General features: G+C 43.4%; 2 protein-coding genes across 2 annotated transcripts in view; one reads left to right on the top strand and one right to left on the bottom strand.

Annotated features, from left to right (window-relative positions):
- Positions 1 to 6,192: 6,192 nt before the first annotated feature.
- T265_06068 (hypothetical protein) overlaps positions 6,193 to 25,225 on the bottom strand; it is a gene marked incomplete at both ends in the record, with an annotated part of 56,093 nt that continues 37,060 nt past the window's right edge. Inside the window, 2 exons of the mRNA XM_009171246.1 lie at positions 6,193 to 6,383; positions 24,546 to 24,829. Of these exons, the coding sequence (XP_009169510.1) occupies positions 24,554 to 24,829 (276 nt within the window). The remainder of the gene's footprint in view (positions 6,384 to 24,545; positions 24,830 to 25,225) is intronic.
- On the top strand, positions 7,054 to 15,188 carry T265_06069 (hypothetical protein; the record flags this gene model as incomplete). The annotated part of the gene is made up of 5 exons (XM_009171247.1): positions 7,054 to 7,135; positions 7,599 to 7,667; positions 7,704 to 7,872; positions 11,875 to 12,169; positions 14,942 to 15,188. 5 exons carry the CDS (start codon positions 7,054 to 7,056, stop codon positions 15,104 to 15,106), a joined length of 780 nt encoding a protein of 259 aa, XP_009169511.1.

The raw sequence follows: 25,225 nt of genomic DNA, 5'->3' as shown, positions 1-25,225 counted from the left end.
CACAATTGAATGACACACAAAAAGGAAAGAGATCTATCGAGTTCTTCGGTTTATAAGTTGTAGTAGATGCAGCCGAGTTTCGCAGGACGCAGCTGAATTGAATGCGCCTCTTGACCGATCGTGTTGAAATCTGGCCTGTTTCTTGTCGTTTAATCCGAAACGATATCGAGCCCAGACTTTTCTCGTACAGTGAGTTGTGCGTAGGTTTGAATTGGCACTGGTCAAGGCGCTGTGTGAAGGGACGAGCGTCGGCATCCTGCTTTCACTGTCCCGCATATATATAAGTTCACGTTGTGTGTGAGGATGCGCTTGCATTATATGTCTTAGGATAAAATTCCAATCGTGAGGCGATGTTCGTGAAAAAAATAAAACAGGAGTGACATAGTGGGTGTGCATGTGTTGAACGAATTATGTGAGCGTCTGAAGGTAAACACTGATGAGGTAGTAACCGAACTCTGTGAAAGTGGTTGAAGATAAACGTTGATGGCATGGTAACCTACACAGTACAATGAGTTCGAACACGTGACAGTGTGGTCGTCAATCCACGTAGAATCACTAGCAAAAACAGGGGGGTGGGGGTGGAAATCCCGACCCAACCGAAGGTCACAGCATCCCTCTTACACAACTATCTTAGCACTAGCTCACCCACACAGACTGACAGAAGGTTCAAACGAAGTTCAAGAGGAACCATCAAACGAACTGAATCAGAAGAACTAGACCCTAGGCTGGACCCAAACACATGTGGGTTCCCCCACCGACCCAACACTTGTTCAACCAATCTAACACACTAAAATCCCTCGGCCGACACCCTACAGAGATTTAGCTTGATTTGGCTGATTGGTTCTCATTCCGCCTTGAATCTCGACCAACCCCGGAGCCTAGTCACTTGGTCTGACGAAGCGTTTTGTTTCAAAAGCGAAACGTTGCCGAGCAGTAAATCCACTTTTTCGAAAACGAATGCATACTCCATTTCCTCCGAGATGTATCCGACATTCTATTCAAAAAGGTTTTCAAACGTCCTAATGCTGATTCCGCTTTAGTGACGTCTCGGTGAAACTCACTACAAGAATATTCTTGAAGCTTAAACATTTTTTTCTGTGAAAACCCTGGGAAAGCTGCTACAATGAGAGGTTTTCGATAAACCGCCTTTCTCGATTAAAAAAGTTTCCGAATGTGCCCTTCATTTCAGTTACAGCTAATCCAACTGGATGGTAAGGTCCAATGAGAAAAGTTATTTTAGTAAGCTCAATGGGACCTGGCAAAATGATGGCATTGAGTTCGTCTCTATGCGTACAAAAGATTCACGGCAAAGTTCGTGAAATTAGCGGCGATTTATGAGGTAAACTCTGCAGATTTGCACTGTGATAAGGCATATCGCAAACGTCATAATCAATTACCCGAAGTGGGCTTGAGAATAGTGTTGAGGAATTCTGGGGGGCCTGGTCAATGTTTAAAGGGGAACCCTCAGTTTTTTAATGACAGATGGTTCACATTAATCATTTTTTTAGAAATTGTTACATAATACGGGATTGGGTAAAGCAAATATCCCGTTACTTCTTCATGTCAAATAATACCAAAAGATTTTTGTGGCCCCTATCAAAAAAAATTTCAAAGTATTCTAAGCCATCTTAAATTGTCCTTTGAATGATTCTAGTGGCTGATTCCATTGCAAGCGCAGAAATTTTCTGCTTTCTGAGGAAAACAGTATCAGAAAGGCCACGGTAAAGTTTGATTTTTAAGGTTAAGCTACGACGCACCCCAGCTTACGACGTGTCCTACTCAAGCAGCATCGTGCCGCTGGTCCTGACGACCTTCCACCTACTCTGTTCAAGGATGGTATCGAATTCCTCATCCAATGCCTGTCTAGGCTACTTGGGTCTATCTAGGAGAAAGAGTACATTCCAGACAACTGGGACTCTCATTGGATGCAGTAAACACAGAAGTGTGAGATTGACTGCAGTTGTAACAAGAGTTCTGGCGTCACTGATTCTTTGTCGCCTTACTGTAGTGCGCGATTCCTTGACTCGTGAGCGTCAAACGAGATTTCGACCGGGCAAAAAATGCGTTGACAATAACTTCACAGCCCGTCAGGTGATAGAGCAACACCACATATAAAGATGACCCACAATCTTGGGGTTCCTTGACTTCAAGGGTGCGTTTGATTCTGTCGACCGGCCAGTTCTACTGACCACAGTTTCTCAACATAGTGTACCGCAGAAGGTTGTGAACATAATTTAGTCCCTATATTCATATAAATCCAGAATTGTGGGAGTGTACGGTGGGCTCTTCAAAAGCTTTCCTACAAGAAGTGAAGCGTGACAAGGATGTCCATCTTCTTCATTCTTGTTCAACTTCACCACTGATGAAACAATGAGACAAACGCTGAAAGGTCTTCAAAACCCCGGTGTTAAAATTATTGCTGGTGAGGGCCTTGTCAGTCTGGAGTGAGTAAACGTCGGTGCCGTCATCTTTGAAAACGAGGGCGCAACACAAGCTCTATCGAATAAATTCACAACCTTCATACAATCTTTCGGTATGCGTCTGACATTTTCATAATGTGCAGTCTCCCTCTCCAACAATTCAAGGGGAGTCATGAGAGGTTATGGAGAACTCTACTTACCTGGATAGTTGTACCAGCTCTGAGGGAGGTGGGCCTGATGACGCCAGTACAAGAATACGAAAGACCGGGATCACGTTTGCTAATTTGCGCCACTTGTGACGTTAAAAATGATTCATGACTGGCTCTTAAGCGTCGCATGCACAAGGCATGTACACTAGGGCTGGATGGTTTCGAGACATGACATCTGTGGATGGATGAGGTGAGATGTATTCAGTTTTTTCATCGATGTCTCAGAGGTGTTGCTGGTGTCGGAAGGCATCAGTGAATTCTTAATGAGGTAACTGGAAAACGGGTGGTTGATTGAGTAGTAATCGCTAGCCATTGCCTTCAATGCACAGCTCCGCTCCCAATCTCTCAAATTAAATGTCCATTGACAACCCTATTTTTACGCATCATTATATCAGCTTACGCCTCCAATGTGCAGCGTTCAACGCCATCTCCCCAAACCATCGGCGAACGAAACTGTGGCTGCCAGAAGTACTGTACATCGAGTAAGCGGTTCTAGAAGGCGAGGATGATGATGATGACGATTATGATGATGGTGGTGATGACGATGATGATGACGATGATAATGATGATGATGATGAAGGTGATTTGGATGATGATGATGTTGAAGATGATGATGATGATAACGATGATGATGATTCGGATGATCATGAAGATGATGATGATGANTGATGAAGATGATGATGATGATGATGATGATGACGACCCTCATGATGCTGCTGCTGCTGCTGATGATGATGATGATGAGGAGGAGGAGGAGGAGGATGAGGATGATGATGATAATGAGGTACTTCAACCGTGGTAAGCATCCAGCTGCGGTGATTGGGACGCATGCTACGCGTGCGAAACTCGGTCTCCCAAAACGCGTTTTGGTCTCTGTACCACCTTCAGAATGGCAAAACACTAATAGTCAAAACTAATGCTTGTGTTTTCGATGATGGTGATGTGCATACACCGAGTGAAATAAGACCGTATAACTAAAAGGGTTTGTAGCACCTTCAATTCGAAAAGTACAGCACTTTTCGACCATTTAGAATAGATAGCTGTCATACACAGGGGAAAAACCAGTTGCAAATTACTAAATCTCATCACAGTGCCATCAACCAAGTCGATTTTAATGGGAAACCGTGAGCACTTGTTAATCCGTATGGTGCCATAACTGCTAAAAGATTTTAGCAAACTGAAATGAACTTCTAAGTTAGTTTGCAACTCGAAAGGCCACATGAAACATAACACAGGAATTTCCTTCACCCTCTAGAGGACTTTCGGTCGTGCAAAATTCACTACCATATAGTTGATAAAATTTCCTGATACTTCAAAGTACTCAGGTGAAGTTGAACCCATTTTGAATCTGGCATCCACCTTTGGATGTCCAAAGTTCAAACTTCAGAAGAATTCATCTCTAACCTTGTTTCTTTAGAAGTGCATGGTACACCTAACCATAGTTTTTATGAAAGTTAATAAGCCTGCCCAACAGGACTTAGTTTATAGTTAGTTACCACCTATACTACTGACTTTCATTACCTGAATATTACTTCAATCAGCTTGCTGCTTTGTGGCTGGTATGTTTTATAATGACATCAAAAGAGAGGCAAATTTTAGTGCAATAAACTCAAGTACTATGTCACTCAAACAAAGGTCGTCAGGTTAAAAGTTCGCACCAATCGATTTTGTTCAGAAAGAAGCAAAGAAACAAAATTAATAATAACATCTCGAAGAGGACAAACAACAACAGTCAGTCTGAATCTTACTGCGATGTTATATATTATGTATAATACTAAAAATTAGTGTCCCCTGCCCTCAGCACGGTCTCGTTTCGAAGAGCTAGCTGTACCACAAAACGAGGAACAGTATGACACCCGATAGTGTCGTACAAATTCACAAGGTCATATGAGAGACAAAAAGGTTGCGGATAAAGTCGTCAGAGAGAAGGAAAACCAACATCTTTACCATGGGTTGTTACCATGGTTACAACATTGATACAAACAATAAACAACCCACATGGAACGTCTGGTGATGGTTCCTACTTCAAACTCACTTGGGGAGACAATGCGTGGCAAATTCCGTGATACTACCCAACAGGTGTGTGTGTGGTCACAGAGTACTTCCAACGAATAATGTTGTGTCGACCGTTGCTGCAAAGACAAAAAAATGTGACAAAGAGAGCCCGAAAAAAACCCAGTTCCTCTTTTGGGACAGCTGACATTTCCATAGAAATTGGATTGACCAGAGTATCAGGACAGAGCCCTATCGTCCTCCTTGAAAACATGTACCTCCATGAGACTATTTTCGGCGCCTGCCACAAGTTCGAACCCGATCCGCCTGTATTCAGCTGAGGTTTCCATAGGACATATAAACTTGCTTTTACTCAAGATTTCGTCTTGTAAGTAAAGCTGACAAGCCGCACAGCAATGCTCGACACTGACGAGGAATCATCAACAGTGCACATCTCACGCAACTCGTGGAAGATTCGAATCCATGACTTCCCCGCTGAACGTTTAACCGGTCGGCCAGAGGAGGCCGATCAGCAGTGCGATTAACTCGTACTTAGACAGGATGAAATACCACTCATCCTTCAGTCACAAGTGTCGATATCACACGGTCGCAAGTGTAGATTTGTTCCTCGAGTGACCACTTCTCAGGTAGAATCTCCACTTGTCGTCTGTAAAGAATTCCACGGCATCTTGATCGGTGATCTGAATTCACACCTCACGACAGCGTATTTGTAACAAAGCTACTACGTTTTCGTAAAGGAAACTACCCACAAGGTTGCTGAAAACTCTTCGACCGCAACTTTATGAGTAGTTTCCTTTATGAAAATATACTGCGATATCTCGAATATCGTCCCAACTGAAACATGAGGCGGCCTGTGTGCAGCACTTTCAGTTGTAGAATATTATGAACGAGAGATTCAGTTGAGTCTCTCGTGAAAACCAAATTGATTTGCAAATGAGTGTATTTCTCGAAAACTTACTACTTGTTCTATCCCTAAGCCATCTCTGGACAGCACATTCCTTCTGTTCCAATATTCCAGGAGAATCTGTAGCGGACCAGGACCTTATCAGCGTGTTCGGATAAATTAACAAGCAAAGTAACCAATACAAAATCACAAAATCACAATAGGATAAGAACGAGTAGTCAAATGGGGACTCACGAATGTGTAGATCCAATAGTCCACTACACCGATCCAAATGCAGTAACTGGCTGTGAAAGGAAATATTCACTTGTCGGAATTTCCCACAGATGGTTCCGCGTGCGTGATATATTCCACGGTAGGAAAATTATTCACGGCTAAAAAATGTCACAGGGATTTATTGTGACGTTCAACAGTTGACACAAACACAGAGATTTAGTCCCACTGGTTCAGCAGTCAACAAACAGTTCAATGGAGCGTAAATACACTCGTTCAGCAAGAAGTCAGCAGGTCGCACCGGAAAATTGTGTATTCGTAACATTAAAACAAACGTCATGATACAACGTGAACGACAATTGCAAAGTGTGATTTAAGTTCGGGAAGAATGGTAAATGTAACAACGGATTACAGACACTACAAATCCACGCTTGACCGCGAACTCTATGTGACATGACAGAGTAGATGTTCATGCGTAAAGCATCTAAAGGAATACTAGATACTGGCCCATGAGATGAAAAAACCCAATTCATCTTGACTTCATACATTTCCAGTAGTTGTTCCGGAGGTCTTATGCGTTTGAAACACAATGAAGCGCATAGGAGAACCACATTCAAGTCATATAACCTGGAACAATGAAAGTAAAAACTGATTTTTAGTGAGGCTGAATCGTGTGACCTGGTTTACTGTTTACAAAGTCTGAAGAAAGAGCCTCAGTTCAGGATTTTTGTTTTTTGATCTCATGTGCTAAAACCAGGTGGCGAAATCGCGGTCGGTCGAATAATCAGAGCACTTACCGATAACCTTTCTGGCTTCTTCATGGACGGTAATCGGGACAGTGGCTGGTTCATCAAGACAATTCCCCATTTCTATTGCCTTGAGAAAGGGGTCATGTTTCCCTCTCTCCCTTTCTCTCTCTCGGACTTTTGACCGACACACCATTCATCTGTGCAAAGCTTGCTGGGCGTGATGGATGGGTTGAAATTAGTGATTCAGTAGGTGGAGAGAAAAACCATAAACGTGTGTGCGCGTTGATTTTCTACACTCGCCTTAAACTGACCTTAATCGGTTTTCACTTGCACTCGGTTGTGCTTTGCATGCAATGTTGTATTCCACACCTAGCCCTTTTAAATCACTATTGCTCACTGCAGATGGTTTCAAGGTCATCTGCCACTCAACCAATCATATCGCGATGGAAACGCCGCTGCAGTGGAGTATTTTAGCGACGAGAACAAATGCTGTCCTGTACACCGCTGGTACACTCTCTCTCTCTCTCAAGCAACAACATCACATCATCATGGCAGACCAGCTGGAGATCTACGGCAGTGTCGGACAATTTGCGTCAGACTTTTATGCGCAAGTTATTCAGCAGCAAGCAGGTAAATCTCTTGTTTTCACCAAACTTTGAAAGGCAACCCGATGAATACGTTTTTATCGCCACTAAGTATCTATTTTGCTTGTCTCATAACAATGGCTGGGGTAGCCCAAAGCACGCTTCAGCAAATGAGAACGTTTCTACACATCCCTGCCCACTTTGCTAACAGTGAAATTCCCGCATACTTTGGATCACAACTAACAGAACCATTTTTGAATAGCACAGGAGTCGATATCATGCAGGCCAGTCGATTATACATTCTACAGCCTACACCAATAATTCCCTCCTACAAAACCACCATCAAGATATTTTATAAAACGGACACAAAATCCGTGAGTTTTTGTCCAAGTTTAATTTGTCCCTACATTGTTTTTTCCCACAAAAGATTGCTCGAAGCCTTAGTTTGAACGGCAAATTAAGAAAAATTAATCGATGGGTCTCCAATCAAACCATGGGCAAAATTCCAGAACTCATCCCAGATAATGTACTTACAGAAGACTCCGTCTTGGCCCTAATCAATGCACTTTATTTTCGAGGTAAGCCTGGTAACCGTCCGTAGTCCTGTATTTTAGGCCTGTGGAAGTATCCGTTCGATAAAACAAAAACCACAGAAGAGGATTTCCACAGGCTTGACGGAACAGTGAAGAGAGTTCCAATGATGAACATCGTGGGACATTATCCAACGTTGCAACTTGAGGATATGAATGCACAAGCAATCAAGCTTCCGTTTACTCACAGTCTGTAAGTAGATTGGGAAACAGCCGACATTCTATCCACTAAAATTTAGCGTATGCCTTTGAATATGAATGACAAGAGATTACGGAAACAGAACAATGTCAAACGCGTTCAAAAAGACTGTATTGTTTAATGTAGGCTAAAAATATTGCGTACTAAATCGCTTGAAGTTATGCCGTACATGCATGTGGAAAATCAAAATGAACTATAGTTCATATAGATGCCTCAACATCTGAGCACTTTTCATGTTTTTGCCCCAGGATGTGAACTAAAACCGTGTTTTCGATTCCTTATTTCTCCATAACGTTCTATCAAACGTCAGCAAATTGAGGACCGTAGATTTTTGCTTTGTTAGCGGCGGTGTGCGCACTCTTAATAAAGTACACAGCAGGCTGAGGCGAACTTAAAACGACCTTGCGTCTGTATAATCAACATGCAGATGGTAACTTCAAGGTCACAAGCGCCGGTAGAGGTAGTACTTTGGTCAAGTGAGATTAGAATTCAGGGCTTCTATTCTACTAGCAAAGTTTCATCTAATTTAATGATAACAGTTATTATTCAGGCTTTCTGAAATTTATTCAAATCCCTTTGCTTCTTAGGAAGTACGATCTTGACAGCTCTCTGCTCACCTGCGCAGTTCATCTGCGCAGCACAATTGATCGATATTCCCAATTATTGCCTATTCCAATAACAGATTCGCAAAAAGTTCATTGTGTAAGTGGAAACTGTTGTCTATCACAGGTGTTTCAAAAATCGTCATTGTTAGGGGCCTTTCATCAATTCAACCGCAGCAAAAAAAGGCAATTTTTGTCTCAGATTGATAATGTCCTTACTTTGAGTTCTTCATTGTGGGTCAACACCATCTTGGCTATCAGCAGTATCCTGCAGTGCGTTCATTATATGACAGGAGATGTGAAGCCCCGGTAAGCGGGTCACAGTCATCGATGCCGCATGGAAGTGTAGATTACTTCTTGTGAGGCACACACCTGCGCTTTTGGCTTGGTAATATTAGAATCCTCTCACCGGTCAGTTGAACCACAATCCGTCTGGCACATCGAAGGTGCACCTGACTTTGATTAAACGATAGATTAATGGAACTAGGTGAATACAGTCCACATAGCTGAAGCTTCAGACCCAGGCCGTTATTGTCTTACGACGATGCATATATGAGTAGCTCAGAGAGGATCCAGCCACGTTGGGAGTTTGCGCCCATGACAAATTCTCAGCAAACAATGAATTAAAGATAAATAGTAATCGAAAAGCCTTATTCTTTACTGTCTGTTGTACATCAGTCATTTTTGTAAGCTACGGGAATTCCACTCTTAAATCCCGTATCCACGACGGTACCATTCTTCACAAGAACAATTCGTCAGACTCCGAACAGTCTTTAAGTGCACTTGAAAATTGTGTTATGGCTGGTGGAGAAATAGATGTTCAGGAGACCATTGTGCATCACTATACCATTTATGAATTTACAGACATGAATGAATCGCATAAGTCACAGATTAACTGGGCATTCTGACCCCAAATCGCAAACTTCAGTGAACTGGACGTGGCTGTCAATGTGCCACGAAGGCAAACTCCGAAGTTCGGGCTGATTATACCAACGTTTTTCAAGGCGTCTTACTTCAGCCATGTCCTGCTTGAGAATGAGTCAACTTCACGGCAGCCTAAAACTGTATTTGTTCAAGCGGTCATGTCGGTGACAATACCGATGTCTTGTTGGTTCCACTAGCTGGAGCCATCAAGTCAAACATTCACTATTCAGCTTTTGCAGCTTTGGTCCAGGTTTCAGCTGCCCATCTCGCTGACATCACCGGTCTTGGCATTGTTCTTTTTTTCCAAGGAGACATCTGATTATGTTCACATTCGGAAAGCAAAGATATTTTCCGAACCACTGTTGGGTTTGAGTTATACCAATGCACCGATGGCCTTCGTTCAATGCACGATAAAGTACCAAAGGTTCACTCCTACTAAAGTAGTCACGTGGATTTCAACCAGTGACTCCTGGAAGACATTCTGAGTTTCTTTGTTTTAAAATATGATCAACATTTTATTCAATCATCCAGTTCGCAGGATTGTACTTTTTCTAGGTTTCTATCCTTGGGGTTGTTCACGGTTTGATCACGTGACTTACACACGTCTGATGAGGGACGTACTTCACTCCAACCGGTGCGAAGGCTACACCTGACTCATGTGTCCAGCCGAACAGCACCCGTCGAATAAAAACCATCCCTGAAAGTGCGTGTTAAGAAGATAAAAGTGACCGCAGAACAATGTCACACTCCACCTATTTATTGAGCCAGACACCTGTAAAAAAGGTCATTTACCTTGTGAGTTCTACTCGTCAAACCCAGCACATCTTTTTTGTCCATAAGTGCCAGCAGCGCAAAGGTAAAGATTTCATCGATTTAGTTTCCATTCTTAAATTAATAGAGTTGAATCTGTTGACCTTTCCACAAGTACCATGTTTCTTCTTTGCTTTGCGGGTTGCCCACATACTTGTTTCGTTTCTAAATGGGTGTCAAGAGCTGTTGTTTGGAGGTGTTTTAATTAGTAGAGGAATAAGCTTTGCCTCGTGAAAATCAGTTCCTTTAGTGGGTCACTGGATAGTACTCATCAATGGAGTAAGGTACACCGCCTGACAGCTGAATACCTGCACGAATATATATTTGTACGCATATATATTGTACATGTAATACATACATAACATAATAATAATAACATAATAATACATAACATAATATGATACATAATATAATATATAAGGAATTATTCAACTTTCGATTAACCGCTTGTAGTTAAGCTAAATGCTAGTTAATTGAAGTGCTGGTCAGCCGCTCGTGGTCGAGGAATCGGAGTTTCGAGAACCCCCGCATTTTTGTGATACGCGCAATGCTGATGTTCCCCCCGCGAGTTTCCGCACTGACTGGCTTTACTGATTGGACGAAATCTCCGTTCAAAATTATCTGCCACCATCATCAATCGATAAGTAGCTTAGACGCATAAGTTCACAAGATGAGTGAAACTTCCTTGTGAGAATTCATCACTCTGGTGGTAGTCAACACGTGACCACGTAATGTGGTTTCCGTTATTGAAGAATGATTGACGCTGTGAGACCTAATCAGTGCTGATCATCCACTCGTGGCCAAACGCCCAAGTGCCCAAACACTAAGCGGAAGGTCACAAATTTGAAACTCTGAGTTTCGTGAAATACTCGCCGCTGCTAAATCCTAACAAGTATGAAACAACTGTACTGTGCTTCTCGGCTTTCCATCATAGACTATTTCACTGGTAGGACTAAATCCCTTTTGGAAAATAACTCCAGCACCGCTATGACTCTTAGTGTGATCATTTGATTTATGGAACATCGCCTGTATGTCGAGCGGATATCCGCCAAGCTAAGCCGAACAAGACTTGTGGCTTCACTGATAGAAAACCCCCTTCGTTAGGTGAGTGTTCGGGCAATCTAAGACTCCTTCATTCGCGAATTGGCCTGACTGACTGATGACTGATTATCCCATACGCTTGCGCATTTGCCGGATGACTGCTCCTTGGCTTACAGCCTACTGCTGAGTCTGCTTGCCGGATGGCTAAGTCGCGAGTACTAACGAAAACTTGACTGTGAACAAAAAGGCAGTCCAGATGATGTTTCCCTTGGTTTGTAGCTTTGTTTGTTAAGTTTCACACACACGCACAGCGTACCCCCTAACCAAGGAGAATTCCGTTGGAACAAACCCAAAAAAGTCTGATGTGACCGCGTTCTTTTTTGGAAAAAAGTTGACTTCAAAAGGACATTTTTTTCATAACCTCCCATGGTTATGTGTCGCGAAGCCATTTTTGTCAAACATATTCTCGCCCACACAAATTTTACCCTGTTATCGTTTCTGTTCCGTATGGCACATTTCTATGCCGGCCGTCAGAACCGCATGCTTAAACAGAGTAACTCATTGGCTGCATGGGGCGTTTTTGGCTTGACTGTTGGTTTTGCGGCACACTCCATTTCAGATATGACATGCTAATCATTCTGCCCTACTGGACCAGTGGTCTTCCAGCAGTTCTGGACAAGCTAAAGCAGCCGGGAAAGTTGCGTTCCATTCTGCAGCAAGATTTCCGGGACACAAGAGTGATCGTCAGACTCCCAAGATTCAAACTGGCCGAACTGCCAACAACTGACGTGAAAAATTTACTCAAAGCTTGCGGACTCACAGCTTTGTTCGACTCATCTGAAGCAGACTTATCTCAAATGACTGATCAGCGTGGAATAGCCATTTCGGATATTCTGCATAAGGCCGTCATTGAGGTGAGTGCTCCATTTGTAGTGTTTGTATAAGCAATAAATAGAAGGTGCCAGGTTACTATCCTCAAACGGTTACTGAGTTACTCTCATATTCTCTCAAGTAGGTTTCATCATAAATACCACTAGAACACTTAGAATACAGAATACATATTTCCCGTGTTTAACTTCTTGCTAGAACGTTCCCAGCGAATCACTCCAACGGAATTATACAAGACCTCTGACCTCAGACCCCTAGTCATTCTGCTGTTGCCAGGAGATGGAAATCCAATCGATGGTTTTCTGGGAGAAAGTCTTCTAACCCCACTCCATCCCAAGGTTCATTTTCTGGACTTTTAATCGAATTATTTCTATTCTCGTCACATTACTTTGGAGAAAGTTGACTGAATCGAATTCTGAGATTGAGCATTCACTTCCCTGACTCCTATTCATAAATTGCTTAACTCTGTGAAAAAAAATCGTATCAGAACCTGGAGTCAGTACGTTTGACACCAATTCCCGTCAAGGCTGACCTTGTTACCTAAAAGGCGTCGTTAGACAGAAGTACTTGATAGTTTTGTAACAAACCTACCAACTAAATTACCCACTCAGATAAACTCAGTAAAAGTCAGAGGTTAAAAATTGATAGCAACCGACCTGGTTGATGAAACGAAGTTCCACCACAGAAGAATTGATCAAAAGAGAAAAGGATTAAACCTTCCCTGCGAACAGAGTCTTTTTGAAGACTCGTCCAATAAGCGTCATGGTTGGCACTATAGACTTTGGACTGATGTCGTTATTCCCCGAAATCTTTTGGGTATATTTCTACTCAAGAACCTGCGGCAACCGCCTAAGGAGACGGCAATGAACCTGATTGCCTGAGAACATCACAAACGAGAGATTCAGCTGGGTTCCAGGCGAGTCTCTCGAAAAACCAAGTTAGTTTGCAAATGAGTGTATATTCGCTAATTTCGTGCAATTCGGGTTCAAGTAGAACATAAGGTTGACGGAAACCTGGGGACTGCGCCTACCTGATGAGCTCCAAAAAGGGTGAAACCGGTCGTGGGCCGTCGAAGAGTTTTCAGCAACCTTATGAGTAGTAAGTTACAACCTGATTGGTACTTTGAACTTCCCCACTACCCTGCAAATGTTGCCAACCGAGTACAATTTCCACCAATCAGTAGCTGTCCTTTCCCATACTTCAGTGGGGAACCACTGGATTCAGTACTTGAAGTTGCCGTGGTACTTCAAGCACCGTCTGAGTTTCACATCATGCAACAACCTTTAAACAGTTCTATTTCCTCCACTTCTGTTCAATAGGGTACCACTGGATTGAGTACTTGAAGTTGTCGTGGTACCTCAAGAACTGTCTCAGTTTTACATCATGCAACAGCCTTTAAACAGTTCTATTTCCTCCACTTCTCGGCGCCATTACCCTCCCGCGTTTGATTAGACAAAAAGAATGCCTGATATTCTAAGTAGGCTCTAAGCTTGTTCAGCTTTGTTTACCTGCCATCATGCCATAAGTCCTTACAACAAATTCCAAAACTGGAGTGTCTTGCACGCTATTCACGCTTGCGCGCTGTCTGACTTGTACTTACAACATTACAGTGGGTTCAATTTCAATTGTATAGTATTCGTACTCTGCAAGTTAGTGCAAGCCTCAATGGACTAGTCAAGATGATATCTTTGTGAAAGACCTAACTTCCAAAGATAGACTTATCAGCAAGAGACAAACGCGCCTCAAACTAAACCACAAAAATGGAACTATCCCGTATAGACGTAATACGCTACTCATAAGGTTGCAGAAAACTCTTCAACAGCGCCCTACCAGTTTCGCTCTTTCAGGAACTCATCAAAAAGAAGCGGTGCATGATTTTCCGTCAACCTTGTGTTCTACTTGAACCCACATTGCATATCATAAAAGAGAGATTCAGCTGAGTTTCAGGTGAGTCTCCCGTCAGAAACAAATTCAAATGCAGATGAGTGTATAAGTTGGAACCCTTTAGATCTCCATGCAATTTTAGAAGCAGAAGGACCAGCTTAATTGACAGGAAGTATCAGACTACTCAGTAAGACCACTCAAACAAAAGCATGGCTGCCAACCGATGTCATTGGCGTTCTTGTTGTCAGTTTCTATCCAGATTGCCTGAGTGAATGTCTGGAGGTGTAGGCACCTCGGAATGATTGTGTTAAGCTAGCACTAAGTCCCTTCCCCATCCACTTTATTCTTTTCTTTACAATAAGGCTTTGAAATAAGTCATGGTTGTACGGCAGTGAAGCATCGGTGTTGAACACTGATGTCATGCTGTCGATGATGATGATGATGATGATGATGATGATGATGATGATGATGATGATGATGATGATGATGCGATTTCCGTTTACTCCAGCCCATCATCATCATCATCATTGTCAGCTGTAATAACCGCGTACTCGTCGTACAGTGGTTGTAGCTGCCGCAGTTTCGTTCACCGATGATTTGGGGGAGGTGGAGTTTGCTGCGCATTGGAGGCGGGAGCTGATAATTTGATGGATAAATCCAGCACTGTTAGTGGGCTGTCAAGTGGAGTGGGGGCTGGTTGGAAAAAGAGCTATGCATTCAGGGCAATAGCTTGGATGCACGAGTGCCATTGAGGACGCGACTGGGCCATGTCTGACAATGTCTCTAGCCATGATTTACTTTTTCCGGCAGTTGCCCTCATAAGATAACTCAAATTTGAACTCAAGAGATTTAGTTGAGTCTCCAGTGAAAACGCGACTGAAATGCAATCGTATACCTTCCTTTCTTTTTCACAGGTTGACGAGGAGGGAGTTACCGCTGCAGCTGCAACAGGAATGATCGCTTCCACGAGAACACGTACACCGGAATTTGACGTGAATCATCCATTCTTTCTGGCTGTGATATACAAATCAACTCTGCCTGTGTTTATGGGCCACGTGGTCGAACCCGAAGAAAACTGAGTTAATCTGGAAATTGTGTAGAGGCGCTGCTTGTTTGTTCATTTTTACTTGCCAAACGTTTCTTCCGCTGCATGTGTTAATCGCATAGCCTGTGTAAAATCAGGTGACCCCTGCAGTAATTTTCTATGCGGCAATCGATCTAATGATTTTCAAAATTTGTGTTCAATTTCACGCAATCTGAGTGCATCTGAGTGCCCCGAGAATGTCAGCACTTTCTTTCTGGATAGCATTGTGTTCTGAGCTAATATGACACCGATGCTATCTTTGTTGTCCTGTTGAAGCTCTCGCTGTCTGAGCCATACTGACCTATGCGTTCATCGTGACACCAACAAGAGAGAAGAACGCTGGTTCTCCAATGCAGCGCGTAACTTTCAATCTGTTCAGTCCTATACTAGATCTTGGTAGACCGATTTGAGTGAGTTTGCTAACTTGCTCTACGCCGTACATTCCCAGCTGGCAAATAGCTTTTTTGTGCCCGCATATTCATAGAATTCCCACAACTTGATAGTGTAAACTGCGTAGTATTCGGCCCATTTCCGAAACATGACACAACAGAGTACTTATAAGGTTGCTGAAGACCCTTGAGCAACGGGTTTCATCCGGTAGACACAGCCCTCCATGATATGTTTCCACCTAAGTGAGTTTGTTTTGCAGCCCGATTTAATTCGTTGAACAAATGCCAACTCAAGTCCGAATTACCGTCGGCCATATTGGAGCTAAGCAAGGCCTTACAGAGCAAACGATGGCATTCAGTTCGAGGTCCCCCTCATCAATGGTGTTCGTTTGTTTCTTTGATTCACAAATCAATCACGATATGACTGGTTATGGCCAACACTCAGTATAGTTTAAGGACCTTTGTTCTGCACGCTGCCCGAACTCCATAGGACAAGGAACTAAGGAGACAATGCCCACACCACTGGACGCCATCAAAGTAAATATACCTGAGAATTACATCATGGTTAGACAACGTCATCCATTTTGTAACTTTGCCAAATAAATACTTAAAAAGCGTAGATGAACAAACGGTAGTGTGAAATCCAGCCAGGAAGCAGTGGCGACATATTGCTGGACTTGAACTGTCACTCACCACATCTTCCGAGGCCTCCAATGGCATACAAGTTGATTCACCGATCCTACAGTACTCGGTTTTCAGAATTCCTGCATAACAATCATGCTGTCTACGTGGCCGCTCCCATTTCCGGCTAGCAGCGACATCCTTATCGCCGGGTCTTTTGAAGCGAAAGAACCACTTGTATTGGTAGACACTAGTTAGACATGCGTAGGATATGCAACCAGTTCAATTCCATATGGTTTTGTTCGCTTTGTACCAATACATCAGAAAACGGGATGCGTGTGAGCGATCTTTCACGTCAACGTTGAATTCAAATACATCACACTTCTGCTGGTATAAACCCGAAGATACGGACAGTGATTTTTAATAACATCGCGGTGACGTGACGGCCTGGACAGCAGATGGCGGCAGATTTCTGAGTGACAATTATTTTTTGGAGGTGGATTTACCAACTCGAAACATTTCGTTGGTTTTGAAAGCTATTTCAGATCGAGAAAACTCGCTTGCATGAATAAGAATTTGGTCAAGAGTATGGAATTCAACGAGATGAAAAAGTTATTACTTGGTCATTTGAAAAGTTACTGAGTTTTCGGTGTGAAAAAATAACCTAAGATTGTATTCGAATGTAGAAATCTGCGTTATTACTGGATTTAGCAGGGCATCAGCTCGATCAGAGACTACTGATTCTGTTGTGTAAAAAATATTTCAGAAATCTCTCACATTTGTGTGCGATGAGTTTTCGGAAAAATAACCTAAGATTGTATTCGAATGTAGAAATCTGCGTTATTACTGGATTTAGCAGGGCATCAGCTCGATCAGAGACTACTGATTCTGTTGTGTAAAAAATATTTCAGAAATCTCTCACATTTGTGTGCGATCTTCCCGCAGCCTGGTACGTTGCCTCTCCCACGAGGACCGCCGTCCTCTGCTAGGAATGGTCAATAGCGTCTTTCCGGTGGCAGTCGCTCTCCCGAAGGGATACCATGCTTTTGGNAACACAAGCCAATACAAGCCTACGACGTAAAATCACACAGAAAGAGCCATCGTACTACGCTGCGTTGCCTTTGGAACGCTGAACAAGCATTTGGATAAATTTGTACCTACGAATAGCGGAGCAACCCCATAAAACGAGGCGGTCGTTCAAGGTCGACACTCCAAATTCCTTCGTTCCTTTAGTTTACACTAATCTCAGATGCAATAGGAGTTGATAGTTTTACACGCACCTTTCATTCATCTCAGTTGAAGAAAAGATTTGCGGTGTCCTAGTGCAGCCTGTGATCACCATTTTTTTCGTAAAAACCACTATCGCAATATGAACTGAAGGGTTCTCCACCTGTTTATCTAGTGACCGTAAAGAACATGAATAAAACGAAAGACCGTGTGAAAAAAACACGGTATAAACAACCTGAAAACCTTGCTCATTGTGTACTAATACCAGCTCGTGTCTTGCAACTTACGGCCACCTAGGCAAAGCATTTGGAACGTGTGCAGCTAAAAGACTGTTTGCAGGAAGCCCCGAGAAGCTCATTTTCATTGTATGCGTGAATCAGTTACCAAAGTGACAGCCAACTGGAACAAACACTCAACAGTTCTGCGGAAAAAAACGCTTTGTTTTAATTGTTCTAACTGTGTATGAAGGAAGTCCAAAACCGCGGATGTAAGTAATTGTTCGCAACTAAGGAGATGATGTTGCGTTATGGGAGATTTGTCAAAAACCTTGCAACTAGCGCCAGATGAACCAAGTTTAAAAAAGTTTCATGCATAATTGTCACAGTTGGATGTTCTCCCAATAAATGCCATTTTAGAGTCTGGAAAATCAACAGCTTTCCAAGTGAGAAGAGGACTCGTTGGGCGGTAAATTCGGACGTCCAAGTAGATGTAACGAGAAAAAAAGAAAGCGCATGAGTTGGACCAGGTTCGACAATTTGTCTCTTGGCAGAAGGATGAGCTTCGAAGAAAGCTGGCTCTACACCACACCCATACACCTAGACATCTCATCGGATACTTGCAAGACTTCGGGGTCTGGCCCACTTTGGAATGCATACAGGAAGCTCGTTAGGGCCACTGACGTGTGGATAAGCTGTCAATCGATTTGACGACGTGATATCTCTATTGTAAGCATAACCACTGGTGCATTGTTCCAAACCAATCATATCTTATCAGCCTAAAATTGTAAACTGCCTTCGTGTTTTTGGCATTCCCCCTCTGAATGTACTGCACAAAACTGTCCCGCTTTCCGGTTGGTACGATATCCGAGATAGTCCAGTGATCTTTATTTCAGTCTATGCGTTAATCGAATACATGTTCGCGTATATCAGGAAGGTCAGATTCCTGAAAGCAACTCCGGAACGCCCGGAACCTACTGATCCAGCAAAAACTCAACTGGAAAGCCGGCAAGCACCCAGGACAATCAATCATTCAGCAAGACCTGATGAGTGTTCTTGCAGCCACAGAAGCACGACCGAATGTGATCAGCGTTCAGGCATTTCACAGAGGCACGATCGATGTTGATGGGTGATCACTAACGCCTATCAGACAACCTGGATCAATGTCAGAAGGTCTCCTTTAAGTAGGACCGTGAGGCCGTTGTAACTTTTGCTCTCTCACTCACTCGCTTGTTCGGAATACGGCTGTTGTGTTCCCTTCTGTGAGTCTTTTCTCTTCGACACTAGGCACTGGAGCGGGTCAGCGGCAGATACCACAGATTGGCGAACCAGCAGATATAACAGAGTAGACCACAAAGCCGACAGAAACTCGGGTACTGCAATCATTTGATGAACCGGGAGCAAAGCGAAACCAGTAGTGGGCTGTCGATGAGTTTTTATGGATAAGTCATCGGCTTTTGTAACTACACAATTCGTTGAACTTCTTTGCACTGCCACAGCATACCACATGAATAGAGCAATCCAGCTCTAGACACGCGTTTTCAACTTACATGGCTTTAAGTGACGATTGCTGGACGCGATTAAACTCCTTTGTCTTTTAAATCGGCGATCAGCTAGGCCCACCCTTTTCCAATTCTTGGAAGGTGACATCCCACAACATTTCTATTCAAAATGCCGGATTCTGTTTGCCATGTTGGCACAATTCTCTACTCGACTTTCATACATACCGAACAATTCCAAAGCAAAGTTTAGTAAAGCGACTTCGTGAGGAATTTTGTAACATGTGAAGCTGCGATGGAAAATCTAATGATTCTCCGATTTTCACGTCTAGCCCAAACTTGTGCCTGTATACATTAAGTGCAAACGTGCACGCACTCATCACAGGTAAACGAGATTCGATCCCGGTGTCGCTCTAACCTAGCCTAGGGGGTGTTGGTTCAGACTAGGCGGGCATTCTCAATTCCACGCACGTAGGAAGATAATATAATGGGAAATAGATTGTAGTTGGTTAAAGGTGCCTTTTGACAAGGTGAGTGTTAGCACAAACTGCCTTATTCGCAGGTTGGGCTCCTCTATCAAAAACCGCAGACTGTAGCTATAAACTGTACCTGTTCAAATGAACGGCGAACGAAACTGGGGCAGCTAAACTATTGCACGTTAGGTACGCGACTTTTACGTTGGATGGTGAGGACACCTGCGGCTTGTGTGTATTCCATCGATACTGATGTTTCAGGCGTCAACCTAAACCGGCTGTTCAAATTTCCTGCATTATTCCTCTCCACGATCTACATACTGAAAAACAGGCAAAGATTGGCTAGCCTTCTCCCAATGGGTAATGTTTCTAGCACAAAGGAGAGAGGTTCCCTGGTGAAGAACAGAGAGATGATTCGGGAGGGATATCAGGCCCACAGGAAGCCCCTGGTCTGAATGGAAATTTTGTGGGTTTTGTTTCCTTCAGAGATCGGTGTTAAATGCTGTGAACACAATCAAATGTGGTGCCTTCACATAGGCTTCATTTTCATCATAATCCACCTCGAAATATTGCTCTGTAGAATTTATCCAAATCAACTCGAAACATCATCATCATCATCATCAAAGTCAGTAACATCAGTGTTCACACTGACGCTTCACTGCCGTACGAACTCGAAGCAAAGGCCCGTAAATGTGATACGAGACCTTAAATTTAATCCTTCACGTTAATCAAGTATTCCTGAAAAGCCTCTTGGTGGCTGGGAATCCTTAACACACAACGAATATCGATCGCGTTTGCGCGAATCAGATCCTGCGTATGGACTTAGCTTCAAGATGACCGTCAGGCAGACCTGACGTAGGATCTCATCTGTCAGGAGTGGAATTGCCAGTTTTGCGCACGACCTTTCGAAGACTCTGTGACTGTCATTCTCCCCAGGGTATTTTCTGAGGGGTATGAACTGCGCGAAGAATGAATCAAAGTCCAGATCGTATATCTGGGTGATCATAAGTGGTCACTGTTCATCTGAAAACGCGGGGGATTACGGTAATCTGGAGGGGAATATGGCACCAATATTCCGTAGAGAAAACCTCACACGACTGCTTAACTGTTGAACCATCGTTATCATTGAAACACTACATCATGTTTCATATCTCAGGGTTCAAATCACAGTCTTTCTGAAAGTTTATCGATCCGCAACACATAACAAGATGCGGTCACGCTGAAGCTCCAGTAAATATACGTAGAATTAATACATTGGAACAAGACATATTGTAAGAATCTCTACCTAACCAAAGGTGCGCCTGTGTGAAAAAGTAAACACGAGGCCATTTGTTCAATCTGTTTAACACTGTCATGAGAGCGTCCACTGTAGTTGGTACATTGCAGGTTTCAACATACCAACATGTGATAACACCGATACTACTGAAGTAAAATTATTATTGTTAGCTCAGGTGCATTAGTTTGTGATTGATCAAGTGGCTGTTGATCTGTTCGCCGAGCTTGGCAATTGATTTGCAAACATTTCGTCACCATAAGAAGAGGCATCTCCAGTGCGCGCACACAGTATCCAAACTCGGTGCCGAGCGCATGCACAACATACACTGGGGTGATAAAATCCTCAAACGTCCTGACTGGTCATACGTAGAAAAAAGGACGCTATGGGATGACTAGCGATAGACAACGATAACTGATCAATCCGTGAACTTTACACAAGAAAGCGCATCCTCGTCTTCTGGGACGTTGGTCACTATTTTGAGACTGAAATCAATCACTAAGCAATCACTGATAGACATTGAGCGTGCCATTGTCCTTCTGAAACGTCCAAATACTTCGCTACTTATTTGGTGTTAGTAAGCATGACTATTATCATTAAGCGGCCAAGAAACCCAGGACAGCATTGCTGGAAGACTACACAGGCATTGTGAATAGAGTAATAAGACGCTAGACTGCCTTCCCTCCAGTTCGAAAACGTTTTTATGATAAATTCGAGTTGAGATACAGTACCGAAGCGCCTTGCTAACTGTGATTGTGAAGGCGAGATGGCGCAAGTGGGTAGAGCGCAAATTTACTGACCAGAAGGTCCGTGCTTCGAACCCGACCCGCTTTGCTTCTCGACTTCCCCTGTCTAGGCTTGGGCAACCTGTGCTTTCTTCGGGTTGCATGGCAGCTAGCTACCGAAAGGGTGTTACAGCTGAACGCTTTCTTTTCTCTTCATGATTGCGAAGGCGCTGAAACGCCCAACGGTTATTCCCTAGTAATCCACCAGTGCACTGCAACCCAGAAGGACTGAGGGCTCAGGAGGTCGGCATTTCTCCAAAACTAGATGGGAACAAATGCTGGGGTCGGATTTCAACCGCAGATTAGATTTTTGAAAGATGCCTTAGACTATTTTCTTCAAAACGTCTAATGTGAAGCGCGTTGAGTCACCTCGCGGTGACTTGATCAATCCCCAAAACATTGACAACTTTAGAGACACCGTAATTGTACCCAGATCAATAAAATCACAGTGATAATCTGTGGAGTTGCCAGGTCAAATTAATTCTAGTAGACCAGCATTGTGCCAGCTGATAAAACCACTGGCCAGGAATATCTCTGATCCAAGCGACCCTCATCCAACTAGTTGTGAAAGTTTTCAGCGAATAAAACGGAAGGTGAATTCAGATCTCAGTTACCCAGTAAGCACTATTAGCCGTGCTTCATTGACCGCTGAATTTGAACAAGCAGTGGTCGGTCCTTGGACGCTCACCGAACACTTCCCGAGTACTATGGAGCGTATTCCTATTTATTATGTCCATCGCTGCCCTTCGAATAAACACTGGAACGGAGTTCATGTGTGTCGACTTATGTTGTTTCCGCAACTCTCCGGGCGTTTTTCTCTCGGAGGATACTCAAGCTTTCTTCTGTCGCTGTGGTCTATTCTCCAAGGAATATGGGATGTATCGTTTCGTGGACACATTGGGAACATTGTTTAATAAACTGGTAGTTTCGATGGACTTTTGGTGTGTTCGGGACCTACGGTTAGCGTGTAGTGAATCTTCTTGGCCCAATTAACCTTTCCACCACTTCGCTCAGTTTGATCTGTGCATGTGCACACCCACCCATTGTGTTTACACTACTACCATTTGCATCACGTGTCATGCTTACGATCTTGGTCAAGTTGTTTTTGGTTATGAAACTGGAACGGCCACCACTGTTTTCATGTTGAGCACAATAAGTACGTATGCAACTTGACGCAGCACACAGGTGCGCGCGCACTCAGAAAAAAAAAAGCACACAGGCGCGCACTCAGAAAAAAAAACAAAATCTACAGGTCCACGGACAATCACGGAACAAATGCAGCAGGTACACTGCAGACCTACGTCCGGACCTTCATTTAGGAACCCTTACCAGTTGTTCAAACGACAAGTCTCCCTTTTGACTTATTCCACTTTTGTACTGTATCTACGGTACACAAGGCCAAACTTTCAACTGCAAACCACTGCCCTACACAATACAAACTGTTATTAGTGCACATCACCTACTGATTCGTAAATTTGACCATTCATAGCCGGAGCATTAATAAGCGTCACCACTGCGGTTTGTAACGTACCAAGAGAAGGATACTCTGGTGCCGCATTATGATGGTGCCGAAATCAACCAAACGAAGCATCATTCTCTCAGAGACTTAGTGAAGCGCGTCTTGAGCGTACCTCGGTACACCGTCGGGACGAGAGATCTCTGCCATTCTAAGTAGTTTCGGCTTGGCCATCTAAACCGGCAGTTGGATTAATTATAATCTACTTGCAATATTTTCAGTAGCTGAATATGTTAATGAATTTGGACCTTGTTTGCTATTCTCGCGTCTTTTAACGTTTTGTAGCGAGAAACATGGTCACGGTGACATGATGAAAGGTCACTCTTCGCCAACGACATTCTTCGGGTGGCGGTGACCAAAGAGAGCTAAACATCGAGGAAGAGAAGGAGTGATGCCTCTCACTGCTGCCTCTCCTATTGAGGCCAAGTGTGTAGAGAGCAAAACAGCCTCGCTTTGTGGACTGTATCTGGTATAGCATTCGTGCATGGCTAGAGAAAGGCTATGTAGACTCCAGCGCAAAATAACGTTTTCTGGCAATAGTACCAGGCTTTGAACGTGTTTCTTTGAATAGTATAATCAGATTATTGCGCACTCCTACTTCATATGTTGGCATTCAGCCAAGTGTTCACTGCGCGTAGTGAAGAGTTTGCAGCTACTTTTTAATGATTGTGAAAAAGCAGTAGGACGCATCACTCTCCAGTCTTCCCTTGTTGAAGAAAATAAAACAAACGTTAACCAGGTGCTTTTTTAATTCAAGATGTTAGGTGACCTTGAAAATTAACCCATTTAAACAAGTCGCTTTAGGCAAGAGGCGACTGAAATAGGCATTCAGAGCAGGCGTCACATTTGTTAAANACTCTCCAGTCTTCCCTTGTTGAAGAAAATAAAACAAACGTTTAACCAGGTCTTTTTTAATTCAAGATGTTAGGTGACCTTGAAAATTAACCCATTTAAACAAGTCGCTTTAGGCAAGAGGCGACTGAAATAGGCATTCAGAGCAGGCGTCACATTTGTTAAAGTGTCGCACTCGATAACGCTATCGTTTCAGAATTGATTTTGGTTCTCACCCACTGATCTGCCAGAAAGCGTCACGGATTCATTCGAAAAGTGCATATAGGTTCGGAAATCCACTGAAAAAATGTGGACATAGGCCAAATAAAACCAATGATAATACCCGCTATTGAACCAGAATTTCCCCGGGCAAAACATGCTACACTATGTTTGAACAAACTAATATCGGGTATTTCACGGGAACCCTCTTCTGCAAGACTACCCTATCTGAAATTGATGTCATATTCCACGCAGAAAAAAACGCACTTCAAGAATCAGCTTTGCATTTATTAATGTCTGACTCAGTGTAGCTGGGGTGTGGACTAAAATGATCATCAATGCCTGGTAGGTGTGACAAAGGATACATGGGAACTAGTCATGCATACCGTAATTGTCATAGGACAGGACGGCTATCAATTCTGTCGATCGAATTCTGTCCCGTCTCGCTCTGTGCCTGCCACAGTTTCGCATACCGCCCGTCCGGTATCGCTAAGAGTTGGTGATGAGTTCCTCGCTCGACAATCTCGCCCTGGTGCATCATGATGATCTCGTCGGCATTCACGATGGTCGAGAGGCGGTGGGCTACGACCAGTGTTGTTCGATTCTGGGCCATTTTGTACAGACTTGATTGAATGATCCGTTCGGTTGTCGTGTCCAGAGCAGAGGTGGCCTGAAGTATGAACACGAAGATAAAATTTGTATAGTAGGTCCAAATAGTTTGTCCGTTCGCAAATAACGCTCCAACGCCTTTCCCTATAAGGAAAAGCGGCAACCTACGGCTACGTATATTCTGCCGTTTGTTGAAAGGTATGTGACAAAGTTCCAGGAAGTTCCTCGCTATGGTGTCTGCCTTTTTGTCCTTGGTACTTGAGCTGCTGCTATTCGACGAAGCGGTGGATGGAGCACCCATACGGTCCTAGGTTCTACCACGTGATGACGAATTGCCTAGGGTGACAAGCCGTTACGACTGATGCACTCAGACATCAGCCAATCGGTGAACTGGCATAAAATGGTAAAAATACGAGTCCACTGTCAATCAAATGTTCAATGTTCCAGTGTGCAGTTC

Source organism: Opisthorchis viverrini, assembly GCF_000715545.1.
Source record: "Opisthorchis viverrini unplaced genomic scaffold opera_v5_134, whole genome shotgun sequence".
NCBI lineage: Eukaryota > Metazoa > Platyhelminthes > Trematoda > Opisthorchiida > Opisthorchiidae > Opisthorchis > Opisthorchis viverrini.
Note: the sequence above shows the minus strand (reverse complement) of the source record. Positions and strands in the feature narration are given on the sequence as shown.